Source organism: Neopelma chrysocephalum, unplaced genomic scaffold, assembly GCF_003984885.1.
Source record: "Neopelma chrysocephalum unplaced genomic scaffold, ASM398488v2 Primary Assembly neopelma1_96671, whole genome shotgun sequence".
In the NCBI taxonomy this organism is placed as follows: Eukaryota; Metazoa; Chordata; class Aves; order Passeriformes; family Pipridae; genus Neopelma; species Neopelma chrysocephalum.
In genome coordinates this window covers 139,776-160,638 of record NW_020925316.1, presented here as the reverse complement: position 1 = coordinate 160,638, position 20,863 = coordinate 139,776, and the positions used below count along the sequence as shown (strand labels likewise).

Sequence of the window (20,863 nt, the reverse complement as noted above, 5' to 3'; positions counted from 1 at the left end):
GAATAAAATAACTCTACTATTAAATCAATCTAAGATGTTATTTTTTATTTATACAGCAGATGTGTCTCCATATATTTACAGGTAGACAGACGGACACAGGTATACATACACATAAGCACACACATCACCTCTTAGGCAGACACAAATTAAACAAATGAACAAAAGTCTTCCAGAAACCATGGGTATCCCAGGGCACCGTAACACTGTTGTAGAAAGCAGCAATAGCCTTCACCCAACAGAATTATTCCTGAGAGTTTTGCTGTGCTTTCTACACCAAAAACGTGGCTACAACCTCACCCTGCTTGTTTAAACCAGCTGCAGCTTTTCCAGGAGAGTTCACCAGTGGAGGTGCACTGGTTGGAAGCCATCCTTTCCATAGCACATCTGTCTGTGTTCCTTGTTTGGCAGAAATCCTGCCAGAGGGATGTGGCAGATCAGTTGGCAGACAGGACAAGCACCTGCTGTATGGAAGATCAGGAGCCCAAAGCCAAGTAGGACTTTGCCCCTTGGCAAAAAGAAAACTGAGCTGTTGGAAAAAAAGGGACTAACCAAACGTGTCCCTTGCATTGATCAGTAAAGGGGAGACTTAGTTTTGAATCTGCAAAGTGATTGCCAATGCTAGTTCAAGGAACCAGCTCCTCTCCTGTGAAGAGGAGTTAATAAGGAAATCATCAGTTCAAGGAAATGGGATTTCAGAGGCAACCCCAACATGCATGTGTGTCTTTTCAATACCATGTTGTTGTTGGAATGGAACTTGACTTGAGCAATCTATGTATAAAGGGAAAATATTTACCACCAAAAGCAGGCTTCAAACCTTGCCCAAAATAGAAAGATCTTTGACATGACAGACAAGGCTTTCTTGCTAGTTTTTGAGTGTATTTATAGACATAGTATCTACGCACAAACTATTCTTGTCACTCCATAACCTACTTGACATCAGGTAATTAGATTTTAGTAAGGCAGCAGACAGAAAGCAACACAAAACAGACAAGCAAATGATACTTTATAAATTACTCCACCTTTCACTGGCTTTGACTGTGCTCTGCATGAGAGGATTTTTAGGTGAATTTAAAGTGATATCTAAATAAATTAGGACATCTGCATGACAGAAAAGGTGTCATGGTCTTGCCCCATGAAGTCATGCTCAACAGTTGGACCTGCTGGTGCTGGTGACATTCTTTACCTAGCTGAACTCAGCTTTGTTCATGGCCTCCAAGGTGTTAGTTCCCAAAACATTAGGAATGGCTATCTCCAGCCACAGTTTCTGCAGTTTTCTACTCCTTTTGTTGGCACTAACATCTGCTAGTGTTTTCTGCCACGTTTCATGGGCTGGTAGTGAATTTTTTCTGTGGCATCTTTGCTTTCATGTTCAAGTGAGCTGATTACTGGACAGAATTTTCATCAGCTCATTCAGACTCACTGTGCTATTGAGGACTCCCAAGTCATCACATGTACCAAGAAGCAAAGTGAGAGAGTCAAAGATGGATTTACACCTCTTGAGGTGCTAAGTATTTACCAACCTGTGCTTTGGCATTTAAAAAGTCTCAGTAGCAAAGCTTAGCAGGTACCTGCTGGGCTAGATGTAGTGCAAAGCCTTGTGAAGGTTAACTGCTCTTCCGCAAATGGCTGACTTTTCCTTGAAATGTGGACCAGTTGGATGAGGAATTATGTTGCTGCATGTATCATATTTAGCTGTAGTCTCGAATCTGCAACCTGGAGTGATACTCAGTTGGAAAAAAACTCCCAAGTTTCTAAAGACTGCACTCTAAAGATGAAGGTAGTCTTCTCTGTTTTAAACCTGTTTTAGATGTAGCTCCAGCAGTGCTAATAAAGCCTTTGACGAAGCGCTGCTTGGACAGCATTGAAGACATTCAGTTAGCAGTCACTCCTCATTTGCTACAGGAGGACAGACAAAATCCAGGCTTATTTCAATGTGCTTTTACAGAGTCTTCATGCTATGCTCACACATGGAGAAGCCAGTCCCTTCACTACAACTGCTGCACACAAAATATTTTGTTCAGATTTTGTTTTAGTCTCTGTTTATGTGAAATACTTAAGCTACAATATCACATGGTTTCCTTCTTGCAGAAACTTCTTTTTTTTTTTTTTTACCTATTAATAGCAGGAATTTCAAACTGGAAAGTATCAATGGGATTTTTTAAAAGACATATTTAGAGACAAGAATGCTATGATCTACTAAAAATTCTCCCTCTTGGGTGAAATGTCAGCATATTTTATATAAAACAGGAAAAGTGGTAGCTTTGATGTTTCTGACTTTCCTTTTTAAGATGAAATTTAAGGCATTTGTTAAATACTATACCAAGGAATTCAGACAAGAAGGCCAGGAAATGGAAACACATATAAGAAGCATTTCTTACAATGCAGAGAGTCTATCTGGCAAGCTGTTGAGGTTGTGCATATTTATACACTCACTGCAAATACAATAGGCTAACAGGTAGGTACACATCAGGAGGTGTTGGTCAAACATCTTGCCATGCAGGAAACATTTTCTCCCATGCCAGATGACTGGCATAGTGCTGAAGCAGTGGGCAGGGGTGGAAGAATCTCTCACCTGCTGTGAGCAAACATTTCCCAGGGCATTTTCATCAGAAACATATAGGGAAGGCTCTGGGACACACGATGAGACCAAGGGTAAGTAGGGCACAATAGGTAGGGCTGTGCTGGACGCCTGGGCACAGCTCCTGGGTACGAGACAGTCTAGTGAGGCAGACAACATCAAGGCAGCCCAGACAGATGCAAATGAGAGCCAGATGTGGCTTGAAAACAAAAGAGTTTGCTGCCATCTGTCCTCCACAGTTATGAAATTTGGATTACGCTTCTTAAAAAAATCTTGCAAAATCTTATCCCAGGAAGAATAGGAGGTGTTTCTCGAATGTGCTCAAAGCAGAGAGCTTGCATGAGGATGGAGCCCAAAAATACCTATCTGTATGAGCTACCCCTGCTCAACAATGTTGTGCATTTGTGTTATGGTCTGTGATTTAAACAGCTAAAAGCACTAGTATTTCAGCATTGCTTCTTCATTGCCTGCTTTAACTCTCTACTGCATCTTGGAGCTCCTTTATGCATCAAAGTTGTGCTGTATGATTAGGTGCTGTCAAAATTGTAGAGGGCTCCAAGAGTGGCCTGATACTTCACAGTAAAAATACAGGTATTTGTACAGCTCATTCCAATACTGAAATATGTGAATATTATGAATATAGTGTTGTACTTTCAGAAGGCACTGCTTCACTGACACAGCAACAGCTATGCTATGTACAGTCTGGTGTAAGTATTCCTTCATTTACTAGAAGAGAACAATTTGTTCTGGGTTAAATCCTTCAGCAGAAATTAGATCATGTCATTAAAAAGGCTCACTGTTACTGAACTGGAAAGGGCACTGATCTTGCAATGCTCTAGATAGCCACTGCTCTCAGGTGATTTGGTTTGTCTGCACAGAACTGAGATTGAAAGATAACTGGTAGCTCCACTCTGTTTGTTAAAACATAGGAATACAGAGTGGCTTTTGCACCATGAAAAAAGGAAAAAACCCAGGTCACAATTATGTGAAGAGAGCATGGTGAGGGCAGAAATAAGTGAACAGATGTTGGACAGGACAGAAAGAAATCATGCCAAATGTTTGAATGAGTAGACACAGTGTTGGCCATAAAAGTAGTGCACACCAATCTTACGTGCTATTTATTCCAGTTTCATGCTTCAGGACAGTAAAGCCTGAGGGCTTTAAGCTGTTTACTTTTAGTGCTAGCAAGGAAATAACGCATAGCTTCTCAAATGCACTCAGTAGAATTAATGCTGTATGCAAAGAAAATCTTTACTTTCAGTGCTGCATTTTGCTTTAATCTTGCATCAAAAGTTTAAGTATCAGGGGACATTTTATTACAGCAAGTAAAACTTTTTAGCATCCTTTTCATATACCATTATGCCTATTCCATGTCACCTCTTGACTCCCTGCTTTGTGTAAGTTGACTAATTCTAACCACTGGTCTTGTTGATTTCGAACCAACTTCCGTAAAGTTTCTCATATGAATAACACATTGCCAGTCCCACATACAGTATGACAGTGTCTTAACCTGAGACCAGATGCATTTGCCAGACTTGCCATTTGACATTTTATGACAACATAAAAACAGTCCTTGCTGTGCTGCTACCTTTTGAGGTAGTTCCTTCAAAGAACTCTGGGTGCTTTTTGTGTTTGCAAGTCCTTAGAGGGGCAATCAGTACTATCTCTTCCTGAAAGGAGTGCTTGCTGAAGTGGAGCACTTTTCTGTCTGCTAGGGAATTTTCAAGGAAGATGATAATCCTGAGGAGAAACAAAGTTCAAAAGTTGACCCAAGACACCCTCATCCAATAAAATGTGCTTGCTCTTGAGAAACATTTCTGGATGTGGACTATTGAGGGTAATGATGGTCTTCTCTGTCACAGAAAACAGGCAATAATCACAAAATCACAGAATACGCTGAGTTGGAAGGGACCCACAAGGATCATCAATTCCAGCTCTTAGCCCTGCACAGGACCATCCCCAAGAGTCACACCATGTCTGTGAGAGTATCATTAAAATGCTTCTTGAATTCTGTCAGGCTTGGCGTTGTGACCACTTCCCTGGGGAGCCTCTTCCAGTGCCCAACCACCCACTGGGTGAAGAACCTCTTTCTAATCTCCAGTCTAAACCTCCCCTGCCATAATGATCCCTGGTGTAATTCCACTGCAACCAATAGGACAACATCAAAGGCGCTTTTACTGAAAACTTTGCCAAATTGAATTTTTGCCAAAAGTCTTTGCATTTTGAGGCTTGAAGACCATGAGACATTTACAAATTATAGCTGGAATTATTTATTAAAATGAAATTATTTTCTCTCTCTGTGCATTCAGTATTTCTGTCCTGAAAAAACATGAATTTAAAAGGTTGGTTCCCCATACTCTAATCTGCATATAAACAGCCTATGCCCTACTAAAGGAATGCAACAGAGCTCTTCTTTGACCTGTCAGTGTGAGTCAGATATTACCCCCAAATACACCCATTAGGGTGCTAGCATAACTGGCTGCATTTCAGATTAGCTCTTTGCATTTCAGAAAGTTCCCTGAGTACAAAAAGGGTGAGGTTTTCAGGCAGATCTGGAACTCTGGAGGCATCAATGAGCCCGACTTTGCTGTTCGGCAGCTACCTGGAGCCCCCACCCGGGGACTGCAGGTTTGTCACCCACTGGATCAGTTACAAGAGGGAAGGCTTCCCAGAGCAGCAGAGCCTACTCTGCTTATTCATGCTCGCAAGCATCTGCCCTGATAAAACTGATTTTGCAAGGGACACAAGTGCAGGAATGACCACTACTAAAACTTTTCTGGGATTGCTCCCTTGTCCTGCCTACCCTGTTCCTGTAGCCACTCTGAACACTGCGTCTCTTGCTTGCCATATTTTTGTGCAGCTTCCCCCGGTCATCCAGCTGGCCCTAACCCAGCTAGTACAGGCTACCCAGCATGTCTGGGTCTGACCTGCTGATGCACGGTAGTGTTGCCAGCATTAGCAAAGAGGTTACTGGGACACGTACAGAGATTATAGAAAGACTTGTTCCTTTGCCAGCAGGCCTTCCCTTGCCTTCCAAAAAAAAAGACAAAAAAAAAAATTATTTGCATGGCTGCAGTGTAAGCAGGCATGTTAGATGCCCTTAACCATTTATGACTAAATATGCAAATGCAGAGAGGAGCTGTAGGCATAAGCTCTATGGTCCATCTCGAAATAAGTAGCTTCTCAAAAGGTATTCCTGAGTGATGCTGTAGTATTTAATTTTCCATTAGGCGAATGAAACAGTCTGACTGCGCAGACTGATGCAGAGTTTTCCTATGTGGATTTTCGGTGTGAGAGAATCTGCTTGCAAAACAAAAGAGAGGTGTGGTCCTCAGCAAACACAAGAGATTTAACTCTGCTCTGCTGCAAGATGGATGTGGCCTTGTATGGTATGACTGTCCCTGGAACAGGACAAGCAGCCATTTCCAGCTTGCTGGTATGATCTGGTTTTGCATAGCAGCAAAACTTTTTGTTGCCTTTCCGGTTATCTCAGATACTTGTTTTAGCCTAAAGAGCATGTCTGCATGATAGATGGATATGATTCAAGGATTACTCAGATTAGGAAATTAAACCAAGCTGAAAAACTTGCAGCTTGATTGTAGTCTTTACTTCAATCACAATGCCATAGCTCACAAAGGTATGATTCAACAAAAAAGCTATGATAGCTGGTGAAGCTTAGCCAGCCCAAGAGCAAATAGCATGTTTATAAAGCAGATTAAATATTATCCTGCAGAGTTGCAAGGTTGTTGTTGTTGTTATTCTTTGTTCAGGAAATGAACAAAATATTTCTTAGAAATATGTTAAGGAAGTGATGTCTTAAAATTTTTTTAAGGAGCTTACATTTAGTCCAAGAATTGCAAAGATTTTCCAGTAGTTGGTTAATGTGTATTCATCATACAGAACGTTAAAACACATTAACTTAATTTTTTCCAGCTTATTTAGATGTGGCCACCACAGTTGACAACCTTTTGTGACCAGTCATTAGAGACTGATGGCTTAACCTCTTCCTAAGCTGCTTCTCAGCCACACAGGTACAGGTAACTTGCCCAAGTTTTTCCTTTTCATAAAACCCTTACTGCAGTGGACCACCAAGGCCAGGATCTCCAAGGCAGTCTACTCACCAAAGGGACTAGTGTTCTGCCTGTCCCCAAAGACCCCTGTATCCTCTTTCCCTATAGCTCCTGGATTAACAGAGTTTTGCTAGAGCATCAGTGAGTCACCAGGCTGAGGGTGTAAAGGGGGTGCATATGGGGAGATGAGGAAATAAATAACAAAAGAAGTAAGCAAGTAAGTAAATAAAGATAAACAACAGACACTATTATAACTACCACATGGAATCATGACAGCCAAAAGACTTTGCAGATAATCTTTCCCTCTTGTTTGCTTGCTGTAGCTGGTACATTCAATTGCCCTTCAGCTCCCCTGAGTATTTACTCAGCCACTGCTTTTTCTCAAAGCACACGTTCAGCACAGCAACAGAGCAGACAGGAACACCTTAAACAGTGCAACATGACTGCAGAAACGGGCGAGGGAAGACTGAGATAGTTGGCATGATTTGTGCTCACTTGGGGAAGAGCTGCGTCTTGGCTTGGTGCCCCCATGGTAAGGCAAAGGGCTGTGACAGCACAGCTTCAGTGTGAGCTGGAGCTGCAGATGCACAGAGAAGGCATGGCTATGGCAAGCGACCTGAGGGATGGGTATGATGATAGCTATAGATAGCTTCTTCATGAAGGTCTCATGCTTTGTCTGTTTAAAAACTCACAGGAACTGAAACTGCAGCTGTACATAAATGCCCAATTGGGAAGTTTTGGGGGAAAAAAGCACCAAGCGGTTTATGTTTTCAGAGTAAGCTTCCCATTCATTAAGCAAGATCACCAGTGTAAATATTTTGAGTGCACTGCTTTTAAATTGTTCAGGCCTCATTTATTTAACTTTGTAAATCAAGTAGACAGTTGTTTCCACACAAAGATGAAGAAGGTGAACTAAAACCCAAGCTATTTCGGCTGCAAGGAAACCTATGACAGCAAGACACACTGTTAAGACTCTAAAGTAGACAAGAAGTTTGTGTCTCTCTTGTTAGATCATTCATCAGCTACAGAGCCCTGGTCTGTATAGACTAGTTTCACTGAAGGGGATCACAGGTAAAGCCCAATACAAGGTAAGAGTTTCTAATATTCATTAAAGAGTTGAGATGAAATTGAGGCAAAACACAATGAACAATAAGGTGACAGTTAAGTCAAACGCAGGTTCTTTTCCTCATATGTTTTCTAAGCATCCAGAAAGTTTTGCTTGAAGTAACAGGTGAGAACAATCACACAGGTACCTCAGCTGGAGAGTTGGGGGTTATGCTGGAGAGTTAGGCTTTATTTTTCAGTATGTCTCTTTAGGAAGTTATTTAAAGTTTCAGACATCTTCATGGCAAGATGATAATGATGGCTCTGTGCAATTGTTTGGTATCTCACCTGTGGCAAGGTTAAGCATCATTATGACCATAAACAAGTGCCATTGGCTGCTGCAGGGGTGAGGAGAGGGATGAGGAGATGGGCTGTCCCAGCAGGCACACACCAGCACTGCAGGGACACAGTTTGCAAAAGGGGATGCTGCAATGATGATGGTGGCCTGACCTCGGAGCAAGTTTCCCAAAGGAAGTACGGGATTTCTAATTCTAGGCAGAGTCCGAATGTAATGGGATGAGGATGGGCATGGGACAAACCTGCTTCTGTTGGCAGGAGTACAAGGAGACCTCCAGGGTTGCCTCACACATAAATTATAATTCCATGAGACCTTCTGTGACTCCCAGGGAATTTTGGAGGTGGAATAAAAAATAGCTTCAAGATAGCTGAAGTTTCTGGACTTCATGTGGCTGGACTGAAAAAATTGAATAAGACCCCCTTTTGCAGATACCCACACGAAAAGAATTTGATCACACTTTTACCTCCTGGTGCCAGAAATTTAGGTATGCTTTGGTTTTCCCTGAGTATTCACTTCATGTTTTCAAAGGAAATAAAGTATGGTTGTGGGAAAAGTAAAAATAATTTAAAAATAACTCTTTTTGGAATAACGAACAGTCTGAGATTTCTAAAATTGTCAGATGTCTTCCCCCCAAACAAATAGGCTTTGTAAGTTATCATCATTACTACACAGCCACAATTGTTTTTACTATTGTCTCCCAAAAGAATAATTTCTTCTCTAACTTCAATCTGTCCTTGGCTTCATTTTATCACTCCTTTCCACACACACACGTAAGTCAAAAGAGGCAAAAAGAAAAGCTATATTTCAGAGATTCCTTTCTTTTCTAGTCTTAAAGTTTTTTATATTAATTGTTTTAAAAAGCTGGATTCAAGTAATGTGAACTCAATTTTGAGCATGTTTCAGGCCATTGGGAGGATCTGGGGTTGAAGTAAACTGTAAGCATCCTTCAGCTACTTTGACACAGTCTGGCTAAAGGAAAATCTGCCAGAGTGGCTATGAAGTGCTAGAAGGACCTGGTTACTGGTTAAAATGTAAGTGCCAATTTTGATGTGTTTCAAGGAAGTCCTGCCTGTATGGGTTCATACCAGAATAATTACAGTATATTCAGCTGTGTTTCAGTGACGTGAAAGTAGATAAGAAACATCCATTAAATGACTAAAGCTCTCATCTCTCTGCAGTCGTCAATTTGTTTAGCTGGCCTGGATATTCTATTATGACTAAAAGATTTTAACTGGGGATAGTTACTTTGTTTTCTGATTATTTGAAAAAAAAAAGCATACAAGGATTTTTTTAAACCCCTCCTTTCAAAGTGGTACTTCTCAGCAAGGATATCTTAAGGTTTTGTACTCTCTAAGAAATTCAGATAGAGTAGAGCCCTAAATAGTTTTGCTGTGCAGTCCTATTCCCTCTCCCACTCCCTTTGTGGCTTAACAAACCTAGATTTCTCTTCTAATCATAAAACAGGTTAGCAGAGAGGCAGAGAGCCTCTCAATTCTCAGTTTAAATCCTCGTGGTAGACAAAATTCCCAGGGTAAGGTGGGCATGAGCCCAAAGGTGCTAATACACATAATGGGATAAACAGGGGTCCCCTGTGCTCTCAAAATAGAAATTTCTCTCCAAATTAGCTTAAACCTCTCCATGCCCCAGAACTTCTGATGAGACTCTCTACAGACAGATAGAAGTGGCCTCATGTTCACAAACCCTGGTCCTCATAGGGGACTTCAACCACTCCGATATCTGTTGGAGAGGCAACACAGGCAGGGCATCAGCAATTCAGGAGGTTCCTGGAATGCTGTGATGATAACTTTCACCTCCAAGTGACAGCGAAGCCAAGATGGAGAGGTGCTATGTTGGACCTTGTTCTCACCACCAAGTAGGGACAGGTGAGAAATGTGAAGCTCAAGGGCAGATTGGGCTGCATTGACCATGAAACAGTGGAGTTCAATTTTCTGGGAACAGCAAGGAGGGTGCACAGCAAGCTCACTACCCTGGACATAAGAGAGCAGACTTTGGCCTCTTCAAGGATCTGTTTGACAGACTAACGTGGGAGCTTTAGCTCTGGAAGAAAGAGGTGCCAAAGAAAGCTGGTTGACATTCAAGAATCACCTCCTCCAAGCTCAGGAGCAATGCATCCCAACAAAGAGGAAAATGCCAGGAGGCCAGTGTGGATGAACAAGTTGCTCCTGAGCAAACTCAAACATGAAAAGAAAGCCTACAGAGGGTGTCAGCAAGGACAGTGGCCTGTGAGGAATACAAAGAGATTGTTCAAGCACCCAGGGATCATGTTAGGAAAGCTAAAGCCCTGATGGGATTAAATATGGCCAGGGACATGAAGGACAACAGAAAAGCTTCTACAGATATGTCAGGGATAAAAGGAAGACTAGGGAAAATGTGGGGCCTCTCTAGAAGAAAATGGGAGTCCTGATCACCTGAGACATGGAAAAGGTTGAGGTACTCAATGACTTTTTTGTGTCAGCCTTCACAGGCAAGTGCTCCAGCCTGAGACACAGAAGGCAAAGGCAGGGACTGGGAGGAGGAAGAACCACTCACTATAGGAGAGCATCAGGCTCAAGAGCACCTAAGGAACCTGAAGGTGCACAAGTCCATGGGATCTTATGAGACAACTGGCAGAAGAGGGGGCTGAACCATTATCCACCTTATTTGAGAAGTTGTGGCAGATTGGTGAAGTTCACAGTGACTGGAAAAGCGGAAACATATCCTCCATTTTTAAAAAGGAAAAAAAAAAAAAAAAGAAGACCTTGGCAATGATAAGCCAGTCAGTGTTACCTCTGTGCCTGGCAAGATCATGGAGCAGGATCATCGTGGAAACTATGCCAAGGCACATGAAAAAACAAGGAGATGATTGGTGACAGTCAACATGGCTTCACTAAATCATGCCTGACAGATATGGTAGCCTTCTATGATGGAACTATAAAGCATTGGTGGATAAGGAATGAGCAACAGATATCGTCTTCACTGTCCCACATCTCTAAACTAGGTTTTGGGAAATATTTTGCTGACCCTGTAAGGAATGGAGACTGTATGACATCATCAAACATTTTTTTTGTGTGTTTGACTGAGTTGCCATTTGGTTTAAGGATTAATTTACACGAAAATCTTAAAGGGAATCATGACAAAGAAGTAACAAGATTCCTTCATTGGCAAAAGTTATCTCTGTTTTTACACGATGTTGTATATATAGAGAGAAAGACAGACACACCCATTAACATTTTCTGACAGCAATTATTATAAGAATAGAATAAATTGAGGGGACCCCTGGTGGCCTAGTGGTTAGGATGCGGCACTCTCACCGCTGCAACCCAGGTTCGATTCCTGGTCCCCCGGGCAGATGGAGTTTGTTAGCCCTGTGAGGCCATCCATCTATGAGAAGGTCACTCTAAACAAACCTACGTCCTGAGGACCTCACTGCCATTGTCCAAGCTCGCTTGGCCCCGGCAGATGAACCTTAGGATTAAAGGGTGGGCTCAGTTCAGCGCAGGCTGTGTCTCACCTAAAAAATCCATTGCGCAGGCTTGAAAGGTAAAAGACCTTTCCCAAAATCTTCGTTCGCGAAGACTGGCCATACTAGAATAAACTGAGGATTACAATGTAACTGTGGACCTATAAAATTAAAATTTATTTATAGAAGAGTTAGTTTCAGCTAAAACCATACTCTAACAAAATCTCCTAACATAAAAAGGCTTTCCTTTCCTTTAGAGTAGAGATGCAATTATGTTAGGGATTGTGTTCATGAACTGCAGTCTTTAGGAAGCAAATGTTAACAGAAATAGGTCCCTAATATTTATACCACTTCAGAACTAAAATAACTGTGGAAAATGGATTTATTGTAGTAGTTAAAGTAACTGCAGTGAAGTAATTTTTCATCCAATTAGGAGGTTTTGTGCTGTTTATTTTATTACCATCGGCCACCAAACAGAGCTACAGTAAACAATTATAGAAATTCTGTTCAACTAACTACAGAGGCAGCCAGTTCTTGGAAGAAATGCTTCTACCCTGGAGTTCATTGGAAATAGTAAACATCTCTGTTAAAACAGGCCTGCACAATTGCTCCCTAGCTGAACAAGTTAATAAAAAAAGTTGTTGCTCATAGGTTATACCTTCTGTTCAACTAATCAACCAAAAGAAATTTTTATCTTTCTCCAGAAACCAAATCATTTTGATGGATACTGCAGACAGTGTATTTGGACTGTGGACAGTGTGTTTGGCGTAAGGTGAATTTTGACCACTTCTCTGATTTTAAACTACAGAAGCTGGTAGCACCTCTAATTCCCATGGACATGGCAAGCCCCATTGTAGGCATATAGCCAAGAAACCATTGAGGGGTGAAGTTGAAACTCTATCTTGTTAAAAACACAACAAAACTGACCTTGTATTATATGAAGGGAAAAGCATTATTTTGTCATTAGGGACTGGAGCGGGGGGAGGTTAGGAGAACTCTTCTAAATTGCCTCTTATTAGAGTAAAGAAACCTGTTCAGTCTCAAAAAATGGGGCTTCAAAGCATCTTTATACTTTTTCCCACACCAAGGGCCTTTCCAATGACGTATCTGATTGTAATGCAGACAAATACTCCTCCTGCCTTCAACAGAGAGCCCCAGTGGCCTGGAGGTACTACATGGGCACTCTGTGCCCACCAATGTCCGTACTTTGCAGTGATTCGCAGGAGAGGGGATATGGCTTTCACTGTCAGCAACAAGGGAATTTAGCTTTTAGATCCCGTACTAGCCTGGATTCTGTCCTACTTCAGATTTTAACACTTGGAAGGTTTCACTTGATTAACTCTGAATCTCACACAGGTCGTCAATTGCTGAGCCACATTTTTGTCCTATGTCCTCAGCCATAAAGCCACTGGCCTCATTCTTAGGAGCCTTTGCAACGTGTTGCCAAAACCTTGTTCACATTCAGCTCTGACTTTTAGTGGTCTAGTATTTGTTGGGCTGCTCTGCCTGAAACAATGGGCACCAGCTGCTGCTGCCTTATTTTCAGTCAGATATGTAACAAGGGAAAAATGAACGAACTGATGGTAGAATGAAGTCATTTTGTCAGAGGTCTAATTGGCATCAGCAACTTGAAAACTGTAGGTAATACAGCATAAACATTTGCAATAAACTATTTCCATTAGATATTTTTCCAATATGAATAAAATTTTCTGAAATTATCAGAAACACTGTAGCTTCCAGAACCTTTCTGAGGTAACTAAACATGCTGTTTTATGCAGTGTTATTTTAGAATGAAAATTACTCTGACATTTCACAAAAATGAAGCAAACCCATTGAATACTGGTTGTCTTTGGGTGAATTCAAGCTCTTATGCTTGTGGGATCAACTCAGACACTGCAGACACAGGATTAACCCAGATTTTTTTTTCAAAGGTTTATTCCCAGCAGATTTTAATGCACACTGATATGAAATCCTTACACTCTACACAGACATCAACAACCTCACAGCATTTTGAGTAAATACAGGGGCTTCCTAGGAAAGCTGGTCTTTTTGGCCTGGATTTATGTCTTGCACAGAATTAGATGAAATCCACATAATTCAGGAAATAATTCATGTTCTACCTAGCACTCTGAAGGAAAATAGATGCACTTATATTGACCTCTGTGTGTCAGACTGAGGAGCCATATCAGACTGGGGAATTATATTCATATTAGACTTGGAGCCCCTGAATTGGAGAGGCTCAGGACAAGCAGGGTGAGGTGAGTGAGAGCCTTGGGCAGGTGGGAGGAGGATACACAGCTTTGCAAACGAACAAATCAGCCTGGCAGGTCAAATACTATTTTGGTCAGCACTCCACTAAGGAAGCAGAACACCTAACGATGGATGAAAAGAAAATACAGTTTTTTTAGTCTGTCTGCATAGAGAAACAGAAACACTAACAGCCAGAGCTGCTACATTCCTTTTCTTAATTTTATTTTTTTTAGGAAGGTCCTAGTACCAATGAAGATGAACTCTGTAATCCCAGCTGGACCTCTGCTATCACCTTATTTAGGTCTCCCAACAGACAGTTGTTTAGTGGTACAGGCAGCTCCTGGAGCAGTAGTCATCATGACCATTCCTGTAAAAGCAGCACGATTGTCCTTTGGTGACAAGTGATGCCACTGAACACAGAGGTAGGGAAGATCCTATCACATCTTGTTGCTCATCCTTGCACTCAGCTTTACAGATCTTAAGTGTGCTTTAAGCTGAAAAAGCTGCCATTTTAAATGTCTGTGCCCTTAAATTTCTGTGCCTTGATCTCCCCTTAGCTTCCTGTATGATTACTGCTCTTGCTCTAGCCTGTGGGCTAAAAAATGAAGGGAAACAGCTATTTTTCAAGTGTGTCACTGAAGAAATCCATGCAGCAAAAATGAACCTCCACTAGTGGCAATCAGCATAGCAGGGCTGAAGTCAATGCCAGTCTACATCAGCCAGGGGCTGATCCCACTGCACCACTTTGAGGGTTTTTCCTTTTTCTTATGCATGATGATAAAATTAATTTTAGCAACAGCTACATCAAAACAAATCAGATGAACCAGGGAGTTGACAGAACTGGCTTTCCAAAAGGCTCTTCTTAAAGAATTTCATGAAGAAAATGAAATAGTTCAGTTTGCTTGGAAACAGTTAACGTGATAAAGGAAGTCATCAGTTTGCAGCAAAAAGAAAAAAACCAAACATTACGAAGGTACTGGAACAGCATCTTATTGCCCTGCTGCATCACCCTACAGCCATCAGAAAAAATGTGCCTTGCCTGTTGTCAATGGCAGCCTGAACAAAATGGCAACTCCTGTTACCCCACTGAAATGCAATCACATCTTTGATTGGAAACACCAAAGACAATATGTGACATCCACAGACTGACAGTAAACCTGATGGGGCATTTGTGTAGGCTGATATCAATTACTTGGGCTTAACTGCATCATGTTTACCAGAAAAGGGGGAATAGTTTGCAGAACATGACAGCAGGGTCTTGGAGAAGCAGAAGAAAGGTTCTGTCTGTAGCATAACTTGAAGTCTGGTCTTCAAGTGCATGTGTGGGCAGAGATATTCTGTGCATCATCTCCCCATGCAGATGCACTGCTCACACACACATATATTATTCCACAAGCAACCTAAATATCTTAATTTTAAAAACACAGCTCAGCTCTCTTGCTGCAAGGATAAAACTGTCCAGTTCTGATTATCTTTCTCAGGTATTTTAATCACTGAAATTCCTCAGGCTCCCCTACTGAACTAATCTAACAAGATCTGACCCAAAAATGCTTTCCAGTTACAAAAAGATCACATGTATGTTTTTGTTCTTATCTTTGCTATGCACAAATATGCTACTGACATGAGGGATAAATGATAGAAATGGCAAGGATGGCTTTCAAACGATGCTATCTGCAGCTGTCATGGAGACCAACAGGGACTGGGGTTGCTCGGCACCTTCTTAAATATCAAGGCGCCTCTCCATGTAGACACACACATAAGCATCAACACCTTCCCTGCATGTACATACATGCCCGTTTTATTATGCCATGTATGCCTAATAACTTCATCCTACATTTAAATCTTTATGCACATACAGAGACGAGTGCTAACACTCCTTCTGCAACACACACACACACACACACACACACACACACACACACACACACGAAATCTAATGACAGGCACAAGAGAAATCCAATGCAGCTCTGCAGACAGAAAGTGCTTGCTGAAGCCATGCAGTGCACACCCAATCCACAGTGATTGGTGTCTCACCATTATGTATAATAAATAACAGTGTTTAATAATAACAGCACAGCTGTGCTGCCTGCACTCACGCCCTCCCGACTCCATGCTCCTAAACCATTTAAACAACATGGTCCTGTACATGAAACACAGAATGAAAAGCAGGCAGGACATGATCACTGCAAGAGATAGGCTTCGGCAGTGAATGCTGCTTCATGTCAGAGTGGGCTTTTCCCAGCTTTCAGACGTGTGATCTGCATGTCTAATAATGAACAGATTTAGTCAATCCATCATTTCTGGCATCAGTCCCTTACCTTGAAATGCTGCAGCTGAAGTATCTGGTCCTCAAGCTGTTGTCTCTTGCCTTCTATTTCTGTCTGCCTTTTCCTTTTCTCCTTGGAAAAATTATTTGAGAGAAAGAGAAAGAGAGAGAGAGACAAGAGAGAGAGAGATATCTTGTCAGAGAAGCGGAGGCTTTAAGGGTAGCAGATTCGTAACAGCATTTAAGCAGTCAAATGCATCTGTACAGATGTCACCAGTCCCATTTCACCTGCTCTTCTGCCTGCTGGTATGCAAACAGCAGCGTTCTGGGAAGACGCCAGCCCCAGACGAGCCGGTTGCTTGCCAGCAGGAGAAATTCTGCTCGCTTGCTCCCGGCAGCCGGAGCAGCAACAGAGTGCACAGTCCCAGAGGAGGGGAGAAAACAGGCATAACAGCTGAGAGAGAAGTTAAAGGGACAAAGATGTGATTTTGCTTTTGAGATGCTGGGCCAAAAACACGGATAGCGTGGTGCAACTGTGCGACAGTAAGGTGTCACAAAAGCAGTGGGTGGCATCATGGAGGAAGGGAGCCAGTTGCAACCTCATTTTTCCCCAGCTAGGATGGTGGTAAGGCTTTCTCTGGGCTCAATGGGAAGAAGATGTTTAAGCCAGATTGCACAGGATTTACCTGCAAAGTATATGGGATCAGTAGCTGGCTGTGTTTAAAATTCTGGCCACCAGCAAACACCAGCAGCTGGCCCTTACCAGGTCCCAGAAGCTGGATTGACCAAGTGGCGCCAAGGACAACACAGTCATTTCCACAGCTGAGGGTTTTCACAGTCCTGTTCATGAGCACAGCACTCACCTGTGCTCAGGCTGCTCCCTTCAGTAGGCAGCAAACTCTCCCAGGCATTTCAAGAGGAGAACAAACTGCTTTCCCACCCTTCAACACCTTCCTGCTATGAAGGATCAACTGTTTGCCTTTGTCAGTCTTCTGTACCTTGTGGGGAGTGTTTCTCCTCACCCATTCATCCCCATCCTGGATCAGGTTCCCTCTTCTGAAGGTCTTTTCTCATTTTAGATTTTGTAGCCAAGACAGACTAACAAATGAAGGCAGTCAATAAGCATACCAGCCTCTGTTTTTACTGGAACAATGTTTTTTATTCCCTATCTGCAAAAGCTTTTTTTTTAAAAAATTTAAATATTTCAGTAGCTGTAAGGTTGGGTTTGAAGACATTTAGGGAATCCTTAAATCCCCAAAGGAATTTTTCTTTCTCATTTCTAGGTGCCCTACTAACGCTCTGGGAAATCTCTGCTTTCCAGGGATTTCAAACCTTCATGTCTTTTCCTCAAGGAGTATATGATAAGAGGCTGCCTATGCAGAAATTAATTTTTCTTATTTTGGACATCAAACCAGGACATCAAAAATGTTGAGGGAAAACATTACATTTACAAGGAAGATCTGAATACTTTTTTTTAATTATTATTCAATGTCAGGCTTGCTCAAAACAAAGCAAGACATGGAGGCAGGTGACTGCCTGGACCACTTCTGCCAAAGAATTAGACATCAGAATGGTGATGGGAAGGTTGGGGTAATGTACCCAGAAGAGATGAAGTAGTCAAATGATGCATGTGTCAAGCAGTTCTGTAATACACTGCACACTCTTTCATGCTGATTATTCATGTATACCTACGTCTACACCACACACGCATGCACACACACTCCCTGTTGTCTGAAGTATGCAAGAATGTTACTGCTGAACAAAAACATTCTCATAGAACAGAATTACAGAATCACAGAATGGCTTGGGTTGGAAGGGACCTTAAAGATCATCTAGCTCCACCCCACCCTGCCTTGAACACTTATGGGGATGAGGCATCCACAACTCCTCTGGGCAACCTGTTCCAGTGCCTCACCACCCTCACAGTAAAGAATTTCTTTCTAATACCTAATGTAAACCTACTCTCATTCAGTTTGAATCCATTCCCCCTTGTCCTGTCTCTACACGCCCTTGTAAAAAATCCCTCTGCATGTTTCTTGTAGGTTCCCTTCAGGTACTGGAAGGCTGCAATCAGGTCACCACAAAACCTTCTGTCCTCCATGCTGGACAGACCCAATTCTCTCAGTCTTTCCTTGTAGGAGAGGTGCTCCATCCCTCTAAGCATCTTGATGTCCCTCCTCTTGGTCTGCTGAAGTTGTTTTTGAATATGAAAATTAGCTTTTCGGATAACTAAAATGTCACAAGTGGTGCTGCTCTTGACATCTCACTGGTCTGTGCACTCAGAAGATAGTTTGTATTTACACACCTACAAGCGTACAGAATTTATGCAGGCACTTTAAAAATCCTTCCTTATACAAAACTGATAGTCTGTGGGTCATCCCTCCTATCACTCCTCCAATTCACATTATCCCTTTGCATTTTTGAACGAAGTAGGATATTGGATGGTTCAGTGGTTAAAAAACCCAACATTATTCAGGGACAACTCTTGCCATTTTCTTCATTCTGCAATACTAACAGTGTGCTTCGGAGTCTGAAAACCAGAATTTGTTCTTTGCTATTTCCTCAAATAGCTGGTTGTCCACGGACTGGAAAAAAGCAGTTCTAAAAAATGTTCCAGTTAATGGCCTAATATTCTCAGAATAAGGATAATTTTGCCCTTTTGTGCCAAGCTGGCAGGATGACAAAATATTGGATTACAAATATGTAGGCATTAGCACCCCACATTTGACATTCCACAGGCCAGCACAAGGCACGTACATCTTCGCAGCTAACTGATCTACATTTGTAAGCGTGTGTGTGTGTATATATATATGTATACACACACTTTTTTTATATATATATATATGTATGTGTATGTATATGTATGTATGTATGTATGTATGTATGCATGTATGTATTCTACCTTTCACAAAAATCTACTCACTAAAACATACAATGGAAACCACCACAATACCTCCTCTGGCTGGTTGTGTCATGCTGTACAATGGATGTGACAAGACAGCCTTATAAAAGATAGATGGAAATTTCTTTTCTTTTTGAGAAAAGGGAAGCACTTAGAGTATTTTCCCTGTAGGCAGCAACACAGCAGGCACTAAAATACTTGAACTACTTACTAACTAGTGGGTTTCTGTGGAGTTAAATTGGAATATTGCTCATGTTTCCATTTCACTGGCATTCAGTCAGTCTGAGTGTATGCCTCAACCCTCTGATTTTGTACCAAATTATGGCTGAGGAATATTAAGGAATATGATAACAAAAGTACTTTTTCCCCCCCCCCTCCACCTAAAGATTATGTGAATCAGCTATCAGGACATTTCACTTTCAGGTCACCATATCACATTCAATTTAGGTTTCTCCCAGTCACTGAAGGTTGGAACTATATGTGTACCTTGTTTATATGGGTGGGTTCTAGAAAAGCGTGGTAGAAGATTGGATTGGATCACAAAAATCCCACCAAAACCAGCATGCCAAGGATTTTAGAAGTTCAGAAAATGAAACCAGCCCCCACTTAAGCAGGACTTCACTGAAAACACTGGGATGTAAAGCACTTTTGAGCACTTGTTAAAGCATTTTTCTATGTGTAACTCAGGAAATGTTCCTCATTACTCTGTTCATCTACTTATAGATAATTTTTTTCCAAGTATGCCTGCTGAGTTATGAATTTCTAAGGGTCCTGTCACAAATAAAGTGCTTGCTTTAAACAAATAAGTTTGCTCGAGGATTACAGAAACTGGGTTGAAAAGAGGTGGAAAAGACTGAAGCCAGTTTTACTGTTATTGTGGCATGTTTAAAGGAAAAGATTTGTACCTGTCTGGAGTGTGCTGCTTTTGTAGGAATACAGATGGTCATCATGGTTACCTTTCCCAAATGGTAAGAGTACCATTTAGGAGGTATTTTCAGGGCACCTTGAATATTTGAGACATCAGTGAGTAAAATAAGATTTAAAGTTTGCACTCCTCCCTTCACCAGAATTACAAAGAAAATCGGAAAGTGAAAATACTTTCTTTTCTTTTACTCAGACCTACACAATGGGAAAAAAACATAGGTCAAGCAGCAAGGTGACTCACATCTTGGAAAAATGAGATTTGTATTCAGGCATTCACACATGGATGTGCAACACGGAAACCATAAATTTATTACCTTTTCCAAGAAGCTTGATTCTGCAAAGGATGAAATTCCTAGCACTAAAGTTGGCCATTACCACTTTCCTATTGCTAAAAGCCAAATATATCAGAAACTCAGCAAGACACCATGCACTCGGAAGAAAAAGAGGCACTGGGAGGACCAGAGATCTGCAAAATCATGAACATAGCCAGTGGACACCTACTACTCACTCTATCTACTCCTGTAAGGAAAAAAGGGGCATCAAGTGAAACTGGATGGGGCAGGTTTGAAGCCAAGACAATAGTCTGCTGTGGAAATCCATGTGTCAGGATGCTGTGGGTTCTATAAGGTAATGGGGACAATCTGAAGGAATACTGTGAGGGTTACTACAGAAACTGAAATTACATCTGGTTCAAGAAGCCCCTGAACCACAGATGATTTTAAGCGTGTTTGCTAAGTTTTTGTATGCTTGCCCTTCTCTCATGCTAACCCTAACAAACACTGACTTCTTTATCTGAATAGTGTGTTACATCGATCAAAATAACCTACAGTTTAGTATTACACTTGTCAAACTGCTCCAGTCAAAAAAACCCAAACAACCACAAACCACCACCACCAACCACAAAAAACCCAAACTCAAAACAAGCACAAGATTTGAAAAAAACGAGTTATACCAAAATGCTTCTCTGCAGTCACAGAATACTTCAGTCTTCCACTACAAAATAATTTTTGT

At 41.6% G+C, this 20,863-nt stretch overlaps 1 protein-coding gene across 4 annotated transcripts in view; it reads right to left on the bottom strand.

Moving 5' to 3' along the window:
- LOC113981589 (A-kinase anchor protein 2-like) overlaps nucleotides 1–20,863 on the bottom strand; it is a 266,112-nt gene that overhangs the window by 202,190 nt on the left and 43,059 nt on the right. For 3 of the 4 annotated variants that reach the window (XM_027709035.1, XM_027709027.1, XM_027709028.1), the window contains exon 2: nucleotides 16,079–16,159. In XM_027709035.1, the coding sequence (XP_027564836.1) occupies nucleotides 16,079–16,159 (81 nt within the window). Of the gene's footprint in view, nucleotides 1–16,078; nucleotides 16,160–16,314; nucleotides 16,520–20,863 lie in introns of those variants that run through there. The other variant, XM_027709030.1, reaches the window with a different exon arrangement.